This window comes from Balaenoptera acutorostrata, chromosome 19 (assembly GCF_949987535.1).
Source record: "Balaenoptera acutorostrata chromosome 19, mBalAcu1.1, whole genome shotgun sequence".
Lineage (NCBI taxonomy): Eukaryota > Metazoa > Chordata > Mammalia > Artiodactyla > Balaenopteridae > Balaenoptera > Balaenoptera acutorostrata.
This window is the reverse complement of record NC_080082.1, coordinates 63579587-63594445: the sequence shown is the minus strand read 5'-3', so window position 1 is coordinate 63594445 and position 14859 is coordinate 63579587. Positions and strand designations below refer to the sequence as shown.

Genomic DNA, 14859 nt, shown 5'->3' with positions numbered 1-14859 from the left:
ACTTACTGTCATCCACGAAACAAAGTAGATATGCAGCGTCTAGGAATGAAATCCCCAGAGAATGAGAGAAAGGGCAAGATTTCCTCAGGGAGACACAGTAGTTCCAGCTACACCTCATTCTTTTTTCAACAAATTCTTTCTCTCAGTCTGTGTCTAGGAAAGTTGATCATTTTATTGGCTTCTCCCCCATCTCATCCCAGACAGGATTTCAGGTGATGGACAAAGGTCCATGGCATTTGGCAAGAGAGCTCTCTGAGCATCAGGTAAAGTGGAAAATGAGCCAACAAGTACTGCCATGTGCTAAGGAAAGGGGCAGAACTTACCCCTGAGCTTCCTGGTGGCCAATGGGAAAAGGGAAATCTGATCAGTTACCTAGGTTGTGAGGTCCATGAAATTTAAAAAATTTCTCCAAAGGAATGCAGTAATTTCTCATGTGTGAGTGAGTGGGGGGCATCTTTATAAAGACAGTACTATGTATATATTATTACTATTATTACTATTACTTTTGCTACTTTTGATAATAATCCTCACAGCAACCTCATGAAATAGACACGATTATTATTCCCAGTTGACAAATGAGGAAACTGTGCTTCAGGGAATTAACATGACCTGCTCGGGATCATACATCCAGGAAGTCCCTCTCTAAATCCTGGGGTTGAATCTGTTCTGAGTTAGATGATGACATTGGGATCCCTGGGTCTATGTCTCCACAAGTAAGCAGACAAATGAGAAGTATAAAACCATTACAAGTGGCGACCAAACTGGGAAGGAAACTAGTAAGGGCTCAGATCATTTATAAAGGGTTGTCAGGGGCAGCTTCTCGAAGAAGTAGTGTTTAGGCTGTGATATGAATGACAAGAAGGCATGAGGCTTCCAAAGATGAAGGGGAAATACAATGGAATATGATCCAGTCACAAAAAGGAATGAAGTACTGATTCATGCTATAGCATAGATGAACCTTGAAAACACGATTTTAAGTGAAAGAAGCCAGACATAAAAGACCACGTATTGTATGATTCCAACTACATGAAATATCTAGAATAGGTAAATCCACAGAGAAAAAAAAAAGTAGACTAGTGGTTTTCAGGAACTAGGGAGAGGGATAAGTGAGGAGTGACTGATTAATGAGTATAGGGTCTCCTTATGGCGTGATGAGCAATTTCTGGAACTAGATAGTGGTGATGGTTGCACAATACTGTGAATGTACTAAACATCATTAATTGTAAGCTTTGTATTGTGTGTATTTTAACACACACACACACACACACACACACACACACAAAGATGAGGGGGAAGAAAATTCCATACAGAAGGAACCCCAAGTTCCTTGCAAAGGCCCTGGGGGCAAGAACAGGCTTGATGTATTCTCAAAAGAGCCAGGAGGCCAGTGCGGCTGGAGAGGAGCATCAGGGCGGATGTATGGGGGTGGGGGTGGGGACATGACTTAAGAGACACAGCCAAGAGCCAGATCACACAGGAACTAGGAAGTGAAGCTAAGGAACTGGGATTGTATCTACCTGCAGTGAGAAACCTCAGTAGGGTTTTAGAGGGAAGTGGCATGGCTTGGTTCACATTTCAGATTACTCTGGCTCCTCCGTGGAGGAAGCGTTGTGGAGAGTGGCGGTGATGAAGAGAAAAGGCATTACGTCTCACTGGAGACAGTCAGGATCTGGGGCTCTAGTGGGCTGAAGGCTGACTCAGGAGGGGCCCAGGTTGGCTGGCCCACTCCTGGAGCGTTGCTGAAAACTCAGCCTTCATTTCCTTCCCGCTAACCAGAACTGTCCTCAGCAGGCAGGTGGACCTCCTTTTAACCCACCACACTCCTGCTAGCTGCATGTTACCTTTCCCATTTTACAGAGCAGGAAACTGAGGCAGAGAGGGTGACTGACTTGGCTAAGTTCATGTAGCAGGGTGAGGAGAGGGGACAGAGGACCGAGGCTCCTTGGGTGCTGTGCCCTGGGCTGGGTGCTGGGGATGATCTGGAGATGTGCCTCACTGGAGTCCCTGCCCTTGTGGAACTCACAGACAGGTTAAGTCACCTGGCCGAGTTCTGTCAGCCAGCAAGTGACAGGACAAGGTGTAAACCCAGCCATGTCTGGCACCAAAAGCCACATTCTCAAGGGTCCTCAACCCCAGATATAAAGTACTGGGAGTCACAGGGTAGACTACAGTGGCCATCTGCTGAAAAAGCAGGAGCAGAACTCAGGAAGATCCCTGGCTAAGGTTGGAAGGATGAGTTGGAGTTTTCCATGGGGAGAAGGGGAGGATGTTAGAAGGAGCAACACAAGCCATAAAGGGACTTCCCTGGTGGTTCAGTAGCTAAGACTCCACGCTCCCAATGCTCCCAATGCAGGGTGCCCAGGTTCGATCCCTGGTCAGGGAACTAGATCTCACATGCCGCAACTGAAAGATGCCATGTGCTGCAACTAAAAAAAAAAAAAAAAGATCCTGCGTGCCACAACTAAGACCTGGCTCAGCCAAGTAAATAAATAAATAAATAATAAATAAACAAAAACACAAGCCATATAGACCTGGAGACAACAGAGGACTTGGTGTGGTTCCTGAGGTGTGCTGTTACCATCTCTCTGAAGCCCTGTTGTGTAGCTTGCCCTCTTCCGTGGTTTAAATACTGTCACTGTGGCTGATTTCAAGCCACCAATGTGAAGTCTGAATATAGAGTTGAGAAGAGATGCCTACTACCACACCATCCTATAGTATTTCCCAGAGTAGAACAAGGGTCCCAAAATTTAAGGCAAAGCCAAAACAAAAACAAAAAGTCACCAAAACCAACACACCCAGTAATCAAGATAGTATTTTAATGCAATATTTTTTAAAATCCAAAACTAATGGAAAAATAAATAAAATATAAAAAATTTAAAGACAGGATCTGACCCTTCACTTGGACCACTCTGCCTTATCCTAATCCTGGCCCTTGTTCTAATAAAACTTTATTTACAAAAATAGACAGCCCATGGTCCTAGTCTGCCAACTTCATTTTTTAAACTATTGCATTAAAATAGCATTTCCTTCTTACAGGTACAATAGCTGTAAATAACCTTAAGACCATCAATAATTATAAAATATAATAAAGTAGGAAGTGATGAGTTTTGAGTATGATTACTTTTATTTTAATGTATTTTATTGGAATTTAATTTTTAGTAATTAATTTAGTAAAAAGTTTAATTTTTAGTAATGATTGTGTGTAAAACCAGGTCACAAATTTCCTGAAAATTTAACAACCGGGGCCAGTGCTAGCTGGCTCCAGTACTTCGCTGTGTTTCTCTCACCTGGAGAGAAGCCCTGTGTGATAGAGCCAGGGTGTGAGGGGAAATGGGGCCACAGAGGTCTACAGTTTAAGGTCTAAGCCACCTCAGTTTAATTTGGGTTTATCAAGATTCTGTTCCGTTCTGTCTAAATTTGAATCGGCCCAGGCCTCCAGCTTCCAGAAATTTGGTTCGCCCCCAGCTCCGCCCCAGCCTCTTCCGGCCCCGCCCCTACCCCTCCAGCGCCGTAGTCATGACAACCGCGTCTTCTCGCCCACCACTCCCACAAACCCTTAGCGCTCCCATTGGCTAAAAGTTTGCACTCGGCAGGTCTCCCTCGCTCTCATTGGTCAGTTGATCGCGGTGGTGCCAGCCCGCCCACTCCTATTGGCCGACTGATTGAAAAGGGCGGGGACTATGGGCAGCAGTTGTGTAGGGGCCTTCGGATCCCAGCGCCGCACGGAGAGGGGAGGGAGGGGACGTCTCGGGTTATTTGGAAGGATAAAGGTGAGGGGGGTGTGAAGGGGCGAGAAGTCAGCGGAGGTGAGAGGGGAATGGGTGGGCAATGCAGACACGATATTTGGGGACTCCCGGGTTGTTTGTCCCGCAGGGCGATGACCACACCAGCGGGCTCGGGCACTGGCTTCGGCTCTGTGTCCTGGTGGGGCCTGTCCCCGGCGGTTGACCTGCAGGCTGAGAGTGAGTCGCCCACTCAGGACCACAAATCATCCGACAGAGCGGCTGCTTTCACAGCCTGGCAGACACTAACGTTCTGGCGCTAACGTTCTCTGAGGCTCCAAGGGCGGGGGGTGCCCTCCAGTGGACAGCCTAGATACCTCTGCGAACTACGAGTCCCAGAACGCTTAGAGGCACAGCTCCTTTTAAAACCAAGGCCAGGGGTGCAAGTCCTGCTGGGAGTTGTAGTCCATCGTTCTGGGGGGGGTGGCTTCAGGGGGCCCTCTCCAGGCCACCAACCCCAGCCCGCTGTCGTCTTGTCAGGTCCTCCTGTGGACCCAGACTCACAGGCCGATACAGAGCACGGGACCCCCGAGCTAAATGTGCTGCTGTTGGGCTCCGTGGATGGGCGACACCTGCTACGGACCCTGGCCCGGGCGGCTCTCTGGCCTCGAAGGAGGTTCCGTGTAAGCTGGGATTATGGGATCCTGGAAGGAGGAGGATGAAGATAAGAGCACAGATTCCTGAGTCCTTGAGGGAGGAGGGAGCTGGGGACCCAGACTCCTAGGTTCTGAGGAGGGAAGGGGCTGGGGTTGGGGACTCCTGGGTTGAAGTGGGAGGAAGAGCCTAAGGATCAAGTCTCCTGAGTAGTGATGGGGAGGAGGGTTCTGAGTGCCCACACTCCTGTGTTTGAAGGAGTGGGGCTGGTGTACAGGTCTCCTGGGTCCTGTGGAAGGAGGGGGCTGAGGTTTCCCACTCCAGGGTCTCCTAGGGGCCAGGAACACAGGTCTCAGAATCATTCTTCCCTGTCCATCCTTCCAGTTTTATGTGCTGGAGAATAATATGGAAGCTGTAGCCCGGCACATGCTGATTTTCTGCCTAGCCCTGGAGGATCCTGAGAAGATGGGGTTGCAAGGTCAGCAAAGACCCAGCAATCTGGCCCCCAGCTCCTTCCCCCTCCCTGCAGGAATTCTGGCATTTCAAGGGTGTGGTTAAACATTTTGGACATTGTTCCCTATTTCATCACTTGCTCACTTGTTTGGTAGCCTTAGAGCCTCAGCTTTTCCCACCTTTGAAATGGGGATAAAAGATAATACTTCCTAGAATAAAGGTGATGATTCTCCTAGAATCATTTAGGGAATTCCAGGAGAAAAGCCACATAAAACTCTCAGAACTGTGCGTGACACAGTGTAAGCATTCAAAACCTCCTCGCGAGGGAGAAGCCCAAAAGAGATCAAAGGGCTTCCTGAGAGGTAGTGAGTCCCCCAGATGTGGGGAGGGTTTGGCTGAGCTGAGCTCAGTCCTGCCCAAAGCCCCCCTCAGGCCTGAGTCTCCCTTAGTTAGAGGTGTGCACCCCAGGGAATCTGCATGGAGGAAGCGGCCTTGGAAGTGAGATTATAAGGAGGAGGGGGAGAAGGAGGATTTGGGTGGGAAATGATTATTTCCCAGTAACAAAAACTTCAGTTTAGTGCCTAGAGCAGAGTGTAGACTCAGGCAGGCTGTGTTCAAATTCTGACTCTGCTTGCTGTGTGACCTTAGTTGCGGCAGGCGAACTCTTAGTTGCAGCATGCATGTAGGATCTAGTTCCATGACCAGGGATCGAACCCCGGGCCGCCTGCATTGGGAGCGCGGAGTCTTATCCACTGCGCCACCAGGGAAGTCCCTTTTATAAGATTCTTAATTAAAATGAAAATATTCAACACTTTAACACACATAGATCTTCATCTCCATCTATATCTATATACAACTTTTCCTTTTTTAAGGCAAGGGAAACAAACATGAAATTCAGGATTGGGGTTACCTGCAGGGGGTGGGAAGGAATAGGCGAGGAGACCTAGGTGAGGTGTAAGTTATTCTTCGTGTTCTAGCTATTCGGGTGGGTAGGGAGTTTGCCTGGGTCCGTTGTGCTCATTACACGACTATGGAATAAGAAGATCACTATAAAGTGGGTATGCGTCATCTGCACGGGTCTCATTTCTGGGCTCACTCCTCTGCCCCCTCCTCTAATTTTCTCCCCCCTCCCCGCAGAGAGGAGCGAGACCTTCCTGGAGGTGTGGGGGAACTCGCTGCTGCGCCCGCCTGTGGCCGCCTTCGTGCGCGCCCAGGCCGGCCGCTTGGCTCGCCTCGTCCCGGAGCCCGATCGCCTGGCGGAGCAGCTGCCCTGGCTCAGCCTGGGCGCCCTCAAGGTGCCGCCGCCTGGCCTGCGACCGTCACCGGCGGGGATCCGGGTGGCGGCGGGAAGAATGGGGATGGGCAGTCCAAAAGGGTTTGCGTTGATGGATCGAGCCTCTGAGGGCTCCCCGGCTCCCACAGTGCGATATGGCCCTGGGGGTGGCTTCTACTCTCGGAGCCTCAATTTCTTCATCTGAGAAAAAAGAGAATCGTTCCCACGCCCTAGGAGGGAAGGGAGGATCAGGTAAGAGAAGCCGCGGTCCCTGCAGCCGCCTCTCCTTCGTTCTGTCTCCACGCGGGCCTGGCCGCGCAGTTCCGCGAGCGCGACGCCCTGGAGGCCGTGTTCCGTTTCTGGGCCGGAGGGGAGAAGGGGCCCGAGGCTTTCCCCATGAGCCGCCTGTGGGACTCGAGGCTGCGCCACTACCTGGGCTCCCGGTACGACGCCCGGCGCGGTGTCAGCGACTGGGACCTGCACATGAAGCTGCACGATCGCGGGGTGAGGGCTGGGAGGAGGGGCCTGGGGTCTCCAGTCCTGGGTGTGTAGGAGGAGGGGCTGGGGCTTGAGGAAGCAGCGGTTGGGGGCCCCGAATCCTGGGTCTGAAGGAAAAGGGTGCCAGAGGCCCTCAGTGCTGGGTCTTTGGGAGGAGATCCTGGGATCCAAATACCAGATTCACTGAGGCCTCTTTTCTTGCATCCCCCCACTCCAGGCCCGAGTCATCCACACCAGTGAGTTCCGGCGCTGGAGGGACACAGGAGTCGCCTTTGAACTCAGAGACGCCAGCGCTTATCACGTGCCCAACCGGACCCTGGCGTCCGGTCGCCTCCTGAGCCACGTGCGAATCCACTCCCTGCCCTGGCTGCTGCTTCTTTTCGGGGGCCCAGGAGTCGGAGTCCCGAACATCGACCTCACCCGTCTCCTCTCTCCCTGATTTCCCAGCGCGGGGAGCGCGTAGCAGCGCGCGGGTACTGGGGGGACATCGTCACGGGGCCCTTCGTGGCCTTCGGCATCGAAGCGGACGACGAGACCCTCCTGAGGACCAGCAACGGGCAGCCTATCAAGGTTTGAGGCTGGAGGCGCTGGGGCTGGAGGCGAGTCCGCGAGACCCCGCCCCCTGCCGTCCAGGCGCCGCCCCCTACGCGCCCCCTCTCTACTTCCTAGGGCCAGTCTGGAAGTGTAAGCTTGCCCGCCAGATGCTAGCTCTGGGGGTGGGGGAGTGTGGGGGTGGCGTCCTCTAAGCCTCTCCCCTGCCAGCCCGGCCCCGCGGTCCTAGCCCCGCATCCGGCCACGCCCCTTCTCCCCTAAAGACTGCGGGCGAGATCACGCAGCACAACGTGACGGAGCTGTTCCGAGAGATGGCCGCCTGGGGGCGCCCGAGAGCCGCCCAGGGAGACCCCGCGCAGGTGCAAGGCGACGCGGATGGAAGCCCGGAGCCTGGTAAGCGACGGACTCAGCCTTCTTCCTTGAGATGGGAAGTGGGGCTCGGGTGATCATGTCTGAGAGAGAATGGGACCCGGGCCCCCGTCCCGGGCTTCAGGCTCCTGGTGTTTCAAGTCCAAGCATGGACTGATATGGTATCTAATGCCTGGACAAGTGACCTCCCCTTCCCGACATCCGGTCTATTTTTCTCTCTTCTCTTTGAGCTTCTCTCCCTTTCCTAAATCCTCACACCATCCTTAGCATCCTGAATTCCAGTAGTAGAATTCTCATCCTACCTGCAGAAGTCCAAGAGGCTGAGAACATTTTAACAAGGTTAAGCTGGGTCCCAGCTTAACGCTGGAGAGCCCCCCCCCCCAAATCTGGTCGTGCCTCCTTCTACCCATCCCCTAACTTGGCCCTCCCGGGTGAATGGATGTCTTGTGTGGCCATGGGCCAACCACTCTCTTTTCTTCTCTTGAATCTCAGTTGCCTGGTCTGTAAAATGGGTCTCTGCGTGCCAGGCCAATCTTCCCAGAATTTTCCAGGAATTTGCCTAAGAGAAAGGATGAGAAAGGGCTTGAAGACGGACAAGGCGAGTCATCTCCAAACTTTGTCTGTCTGCCTAACCCTGCCAGTCTTCCCTTCCCCAGCAGCCCCTGTCCCGGAATCCTTTGCGGTCCACTTCCTGTCCCTCGGTTCTGCCCTGACCCTCCACCACAAGAGCTGCTACAAGGGACGGTTCCAGCTTCTCTACATGGCTTGTGGGTAAGAGGGCCTGGGAGGTTCCCAGATTTCCCTCCCCCAACCCCTCTTCCCTCAGACCCAGGAATCCAGGCCTCCAGACCCTCCTTAATCAGTGTCTAGGTCCCCAGCCCGCCTCTTCCCTCAGGACCTAAAAGTCTGAGCCTCGGCCCTCCCCTTTTCTCTCCGCAGGATGGTCCATCTTCTCAGCCCTGAGCTCGGGGCCTGCGTGGCCCCCGGAGGACGCCTCATTGTAGAATTAGCCCAGTGAGCCAGCAGAGAGCAGGGCGGGGAACTTCCAGGCTGGGGGAGGAAAGCCAGGTCCCCTAACACGCCGCTTCCTGGTTCCAGGTTCCTAGTGGACCTGCGGCAGGAGCAGCTGCAGGGGTTCTCCACCCGGGTCGGGGAGCTAGCACAGGCGGCTGGATTCGCCCCACATCCGGGGGCCAGGCGCTCGCAGACCTTCGCGCGCTTCTACAAGGCCGGAAACTCTGCTCCCAGCCACAAGGACCCAGCTGTGGGATCTGGGACTCCGCCCCCTGGAGTCCTGGCCCCGCCCCTTGAGGCAACCAACCCTCCCCCCGAGGACCTGACCCAGCCCCTTGAAGGCGGGACCCCACCCTCTGAACCCCTCAAACGGCCCTCAGAGTCTCAGGCTTCACTGTTGGAGGCTTTGGTTCCACCCACAGGGAGTCAGACCCCCAAACCAGAGAGTCTGACTGTACCTCCAGAGACCAACTCCCCAATCCCTAACTTCTAAAGTCGGGTCCTAGAATCAGAACGCGCCTCTGGAATACTCAATTATACTCCCAGCATTCTCACTCAGCGCCAGAGGTGTCGCTAGAATTTCAGATTCCATTCCTGGGATTCTATATTTTATTCCTAGAATTCTAGATTGTTCTCTTGAGTTCTACATTCCACTCCCAAGACTCTAAAACCAGCCTGGAGATCCGGCCCTGGGGCTCAGGCCCTCTGCGTGGTCCCGTCATCCCCAGGCATCCCATTCCTAACTAGGGGCTGGGGGTGTCTCCTCTCACAGGCTGGTCAACACTAGGGTGGTCCAAGTAAAGAGAGCCAGATCCTCTTCTCCGTGTGTCCATGTGTCTTTCCTGCCCTCAGTCTGTCTCCAGGGCTGGGAGAGGGGAGGGGCAGGAGTGTTCAAGAGAGGAGACTCGAGACCAGATTTCTGGGTTCCCAAGAGGGCTAGGGGTGAATTTCTCCGTGCTGCCTGCTGAGAGCCTGGGCACCCCACACCTGGATTCTCAAATAAATCAGCAAAATTTATGGATTGGCTAACAGGTTTGGGGCACTGAAACTGACCATAACATGGTAAAAAAAAGTTCCAGCCCTCAAGGAGAATTACAATTTAGTGAGGGGGCGGGGCCTAGACTCCTGGGTCTGAGGGAGGAGGACGTTGGGGTCCGAACTCTTGTGTCAGAGGGAAGAGGGGCTGGGGGCCTGGACTCCTGTGTCAGAAGGAAGAGGATTTTGGGGGCCTGGACACCTATCGGGGTCTGAGGATGGAGAGGTTGGGGGGTCTGGACTCCTAGGTGGGAGGAGGGAGGGGCTGGATTCCCAGGCCGCCAAGATGGAGGGGTGATCCAGCTGGAGCATGGCCCGCCCCAGCCCTCACGCGCCCCGTTATCTCGAATCCTGGGCAGGGAGAGGAGGGGGCAGCAATATATTTAGTCTCTGTCCTCGCCCTTTATCTCAGTGTCCTCAGTGAGGCTTGAGCAGACCGGACGAGACAGAAGCCCCAGGGGCCTTCAAGGTCACTCCGGACGCCCCCTCACTGACCCTCCAAGAGCCCCTTGTCCCCTGCTCTGCCTTCCGCAACCCCTGGCCTGAGACTCAGCATGGCGGACCGGTGAGTGAAGATTGGTAACCGGGACTCCTGAGGCCCGAGACAGTGTCGGGTAGGGGGGTGATCTCCCGGGTTCCTGTGAGGGGTGAGAGCTGCGAGGTTGGACTCCAGGCCTGAGAAGGGAGGTACGGACAGGACTCCTGGGCATCGGAATGAGGTAAGAGTCTGGGAATCCGACCCCTAGGAGCCGAGAAGCGGCAGCTGGTGGGCCGGACCTGTCGGTCAGAGGGGCCTCTGGGGTCCCTTAGGACACGGCGTGGACAGGACCCAGGCCTACCATTAACCCCCTTTTCCTGGTTTCTCTCCCTCCAGAAGCGGCGATGCGGTGAGAGTCGGCGTGGGCTGGACCCGCCTGGCCGGGGAGGGCGCTGCCGGGAGGGCTCTGGGGCGAGAGGCTGCAGCCCTGGAAGACTGCATGGAGAGGGGCTGGGGAGGGGGGTCCCTGTGACAACTCAGCTCCGTTCCCCCAATCCCAGGCGGGGGACCCGCGCCCCGCGCCACCCCTTGTACGACGCCGCTCCTCAGCCAACTACCGCGCCTACGCCACGGAGCCGCACGCCAAGGTGAGGGCGGGGCCAGCGCGGTGGGCGGGGCCGGGCGGGACTTCGCAGGGTCTGGATTCGGATTCTTGGGTTACCCACAGCTTGGGGGAGAGGGGCGGAGCCAGGGCCTTTACCGGACTTTGGTCGTGGGCGGAGCCCAAGCGGATGAGGCGCTTCAGGGGCGGAGTTTATCAGAGGGCTGGGCTCTGATTGGTGAGAGCTTGCCTATAGGCGGAGTCCCGCTGCCCGTGGGAAATGAGATTGCTTAGAGATGGTGGGGGGAGGTGCGTAGCCAGAGACACCACATTGGTGGATGGGAATGAGGGGCGTGGCTTCCCGTAGACTGAAGGCTGGAGTTGGAGGCGGGACTAAATCTGGACCTGGCTTGAGGGGGCGGGTTCTGAAGCCCCTCTCGGCGTCCTCCTTCGGATCCTCCTCGCTCATCCTTCCTTGCTCTGTCTCACCCCGGCAGAAAAAGTCTAAGATCTCCGCCTCGAGAAAACTGCAGCTGAAGGTGCAATGAGCCTGGGGAGAGCGCCTAGGTGTCTTCAAGGAGCGGGGCTTGGAAGTTGGGTGGGGCTTCGGAAGAGCAAGTGGGCGGGAGGCCCTGCAAGGGAGGGGCGGGGCCTTGGAATGATGGCCATCAACCTTGGGGGGGCAGGTCTCTGGAAGCAGGCCTGGGATTAGAGGGCGGGGCCCGGCGGGGGTGGCTATCCCGCTCTGTCCTCATCCCCATACCTGTGCTACCGTACCCGTCGTCCCCTCCCCAGACCCTGATGCTGCAGATTGCGAAACAGGAGCTGGAGCGGGAAGCAGAGGAGCGGCGAGGAGAGAAGGGGCGTGCTCTGAGCACGCGGTGCCAGCCTCTGGAGCTGGCCGGGCTGGGCTTCGCGGATCTGCAGGTACCCGCTCCAATCAGGGACTCCTGCCTAGCCCGGGATCCGAGGTTCCTACTGTCCGATCTTGCATCCCTTAGGACTCAGGGGTACAGTTACTATGCCCCCTTTCTGCTCAGGACCTTCGGGTCCAATCTCCCAATTCTTACCCTCAGGAGGTCTGAAATGTGGCCTGCAGCTGCCTACAATCTCAAAACCCAGAGGTTGGTTCCTCCAGCCCACTCCAGTCCAGATTCTCAGAACACCTGGCTCTGGAGTTCTGCTTTGTTCGCAGTTCCCCAGGGTCTGGCTTCAATCTACTCCTCCAGGACCAGAGGTCCAGGTCCCCAGCTCCTCCTCCCTCAGACCCCAGGAGTCCAGACCCCCAGCCTTCCCCCCACCACGCACACTGCATTCCTCCACCAGGACTTGTGCCGACAGCTCCACGCCCGCGTGGACAAGGTGGATGAGGAGAGATACGACGTGGAGGCGAAAGTCACTAAGAACATCACAGAGGTGGGAGACACTGGGCCGTCTGGGTCGGTTCAGGGTAGGGGGTGATACCTGGTGCTCTGGTCTCAGCCTGGACCCTTGCAGCTGCTTATGGTTGCAGACACCAGGAGACCCAGGACAACTCTGTGAGCCTGGCAGGGAGGGGGCAGAAGGATGAGTACAATACGGTCAGGGAATGCTGTTCCAGGCAGAGGGAACAGCACATGCAAAACCCAGGAGATGGGAAAGCGGAAAATATGTTTGTGAAAATGTGTGGCTGGAGCCTCAAGTGTTGGTAAGTGAGTTCAGGTGTGGGCCAGGGAACTGTGAGATGTGTGTAGCTGGACCGGGATGTGTCAGTAGTTTTCAGAGATGAGGCTGGGGCAGATCAGGTTCCAATTTCAGGATGGGGAGCTTGGATTTTGTCTCGAAGGCGGTAGGAGCCTAAGCTAGGTAGAACCTGGATCGGGATAGGAGGGAAGTGCAGGGTGGAAGCGTGAGGCAAGGAGGAAGTGGAAGGAGGGGTCTCCACCTCCCTTTATGGCTGCTACCAGATCGCAGATCTGACCCAGAAGATCTTTGACCTTCGGGGCAAGTTTAAGCGGCCCACTCTGCGTAGAGTGCGGATCTCTGCGGATGCCATGATGCAGGCACTGCTGGGGACCAGGGCTAAGGAGTCCTTAGACCTGCGGGCCCACCTCAAGCAGGTGAAGAAGGAGGACACAGAGAAGGTGAGTGTGGCTAGGTCCAGGAAAGGGGGTGCTTAGGGGAGAAGGTGTGTGTGTGTGAGCAATTCTAGGGACCAGCCTGAGGGCAGGTGGCACTTGAAGTTGTGGGGAGAAGTATCTGGTAAGGGTCTTCCACAGGAAGTACAGGAGGGACACAGGAAATGCAAGAGGAAGACAGAATGTAGACGCGGAAGACAGGAAGCGCATTAGGGAGAATGGAAGTGGCAAGGAGTCAGGAAGTGCGTGATGTCTCCAGGATGTTCATGAGAGAAAAGGAGTGCATGAGGGAGACAGGAAGTCCAAGAGGGAAACAGGAAGTGCAGGAGGGAGACAGGAAATGCAGAGGGGAGACAGGAAGTGCAGGAGGGACACAGGAAGTCCAAGAGGGAGACAAGAAGTGCAGCAGGGAGACAGGAAGTGGGGCAAATTGGAAGGGATCGTCTGAGGGGACAAGAAGTGTTCCAGAGCCAGACTCTGTGAGGGGCATCCGGAATAGAGTGGCCCAGCAGGCAGGAGGGCAAGCGGAGGATATCTGAGAGCCTGTAGACCAGGAAGACACCCTAACCTCTGACCCGTTCCTCCAGGAAAACCGGGAGGTGGGAGACTGGCGCAAGAACATCGATGCGCTGAGTGGAATGGAAGGCCGCAAGAAGAAGTTTGAGGGCTGAGCCGGCCTGTGCACAGCCCTGGCCCTGGCCCTGAGGACGGCCCCGAGGAATAAAGCTTCTCTCTGAGCTGGGACTGGCTGTGTGTCTATTACCAGGGGGGCTTAGGTGTGAGAGAGGCGGGAGAACTGAGGGCCAGGCTCCCCCAAAGCCACAGCGCACATCAGGAGCAGAGCTGGGTCTCCACGTGGGGCTGCACAGAGGTGCCGAGACCAGGGCCCAAAGACAGACACACAGAGGCACGGACAGACTGAGTCAGAGACCCAGGGAGAGAGAGCCAGGCAGAGACCCAAAGGGAGAGGGAAAACAGGCGGAGATTCATAGGAAGAAGTGCACAGGAAGGGGAAACAGAGACAGATATACACAGAGAGACAGAGATGACCTCGCCCTGGAAGAGACAGAAATAAGGACCCACAGAGGAAGAACTGCAGATACAAAGAGACCCCCCCCCCACACACACACACACAAGAACTAGAAAGATAAAAACAGACACAGAGCAAAAGACAGACAGAAACCGAGTCACAGAGAAGCACAGGGACACCTGGAGACACAGACACCAATAGCCAGACATCAAGAGAGGCAGATACTCAGAGACACCCGCAGAAATGCAGAGAGAAAAGCTGGCGACACAGAGACAGGCAGAGTGAAGAACTCAGAGACAGAGATGTAGAGAGAGGCCCAAAGCCAACCCCTGAGAAATGCATAGCATCAGAAATTCGGAGAGAGACAGACACTGGCACTGAGGGGTGAGGAAGCCCCTAGAGTTCAAGGTTGTGGATTGGCTGGGAAGGGGGAGAGGGATACCAAAAAAGATCAGTGTCCGATGGAGGTGGGGAGTGTGAGGTCCTGTGGGCCTGACACACCCCTCCCCCTCCCCCTCCCACACCTGTTTCCCCGTTTTAGCGCCTGTTGTCACCCGGGTGGAATCCTGGTGGCAGACAAAGGGATGGGGGTGGGGAGGGGGGGACAGAGAGATGGACAGAGACAGAGGTGGAGAGACGGAGAAGCTGAGACAGACACACACAGAGAAACACAGACGGAGAGTCATAGAGACAAAGGAGAGATAGAGACAGGGAAACGGGGTATGGGAAGTGGAGGCCCAGAGAGACACAGAGAAAGGGACCCCTTCATGGAGCGAGAAGGGGTCCCTTGTACCCCTTTCATCAATAAGCATCCTCCAAGGACCTACTGCGTGCTGAGCCCAGGGGCTTCAGAGCATAGTGTGCCGTGTGATCTGGGAGATGGGGAGCCCGAGGGTGGCCTGACCCAGCCTGGGGTTCCTGGGCAATGCTTTTGGGATGGAGGAGAGGCCTTGGAACAGCCAGGAGGTGCCTCGATCCTGAAAGTGGAGCCAGAGTGGGGGCAGGGCAGCCTCTGAGTGTCAGGAAAGGAATTCTCTACCCCTCCCTCTCCCCCTGGGGCGGG

General features: G+C 55.5%; 2 protein-coding genes across 5 annotated transcripts; both read left to right on the top strand.

The window, feature by feature from the left end:
• The first annotated feature begins 3699 nt into the window (after window positions 1–3699).
• Window positions 3700–9355, top strand: DNAAF3 (dynein axonemal assembly factor 3). 4 transcript variants are annotated; one of them, XM_007181369.2, is made up of 12 exons: window positions 3700–3770; window positions 3874–3962; window positions 4263–4405; window positions 4761–4854; window positions 5967–6124; window positions 6424–6606; window positions 6818–6943; window positions 7048–7170; window positions 7416–7545; window positions 8178–8292; window positions 8461–8535; window positions 8620–9355. In XM_007181369.2, exons 2-12 carry the CDS (start codon window positions 3878–3880, stop codon window positions 9026–9028), a joined length of 1641 nt encoding a protein of 546 aa, XP_007181431.1. In that variant the 5' UTR covers window positions 3700–3770; window positions 3874–3877; the 3' UTR covers window positions 9029–9355. The 4 variants fall into 4 exon arrangements, with proteins under 4 accessions (XP_007181431.1, XP_057389530.1, XP_057389529.1 ...); XM_057533547.1 differs by lacking the exon at window positions 6424–6606 and adding an exon at window positions 6337–6354; XM_057533546.1 differs by having other exon boundaries at window positions 6337–6606; window positions 8181–8292.
• A 627-nt stretch (window positions 9356–9982) lies between these two features.
• Window positions 9983–13503, top strand: TNNI3 (troponin I3, cardiac type). Its single transcript, XM_007181367.3, has 8 exons — window positions 9983–10135; window positions 10445–10457; window positions 10609–10695; window positions 11147–11188; window positions 11445–11576; window positions 11976–12065; window positions 12596–12772; window positions 13354–13503. The coding sequence occupies exons 1-8, from the start codon at window positions 10125–10127 to the stop codon at window positions 13435–13437; spliced, it is 636 nt and encodes a 211-aa protein (XP_007181429.1). The 5' UTR covers window positions 9983–10124; the 3' UTR covers window positions 13438–13503.
• Window positions 13504–14859: the final 1356 nt, after the last annotated feature.

What these genes read in the sequence shown, in the direction of transcription:
- DNAAF3 (XM_057533545.1), top strand. Translation starts at nt 3,878, where the DNA reads ATGACCACACCAGCGGGCTCGGGCACTGGCTTCGGCTCTGTGTCCTGG. An exon ending in GGTTGACCTGCAGGCTGAGA is followed by an intron (nt 3,963 to 4,262) that starts GTGAGTCGCCCA and finishes TCGTCTTGTCAG; the next exon opens with GTCCTCCTGTGGACCCAGAC. An exon ending in TCAGCCTGGGCGCCCTCAAG is followed by an intron (nt 6,125 to 6,336) that starts GTGCCGCCGCCT and finishes CCCACGCCCTAG; the next exon opens with GAGGGAAGGGAGGATCAGGT.
- TNNI3 (XM_007181367.3), top strand. An exon ending in CGAGAAAACTGCAGCTGAAG is followed by an intron (nt 11,189 to 11,444) that starts GTGCAATGAGCC and finishes TCCCCTCCCCAG; the next exon opens with ACCCTGATGCTGCAGATTGC. An exon ending in AGAAGGAGGACACAGAGAAG is followed by an intron (nt 12,773 to 13,353) that starts GTGAGTGTGGCT and finishes CCGTTCCTCCAG; the next exon opens with GAAAACCGGGAGGTGGGAGA.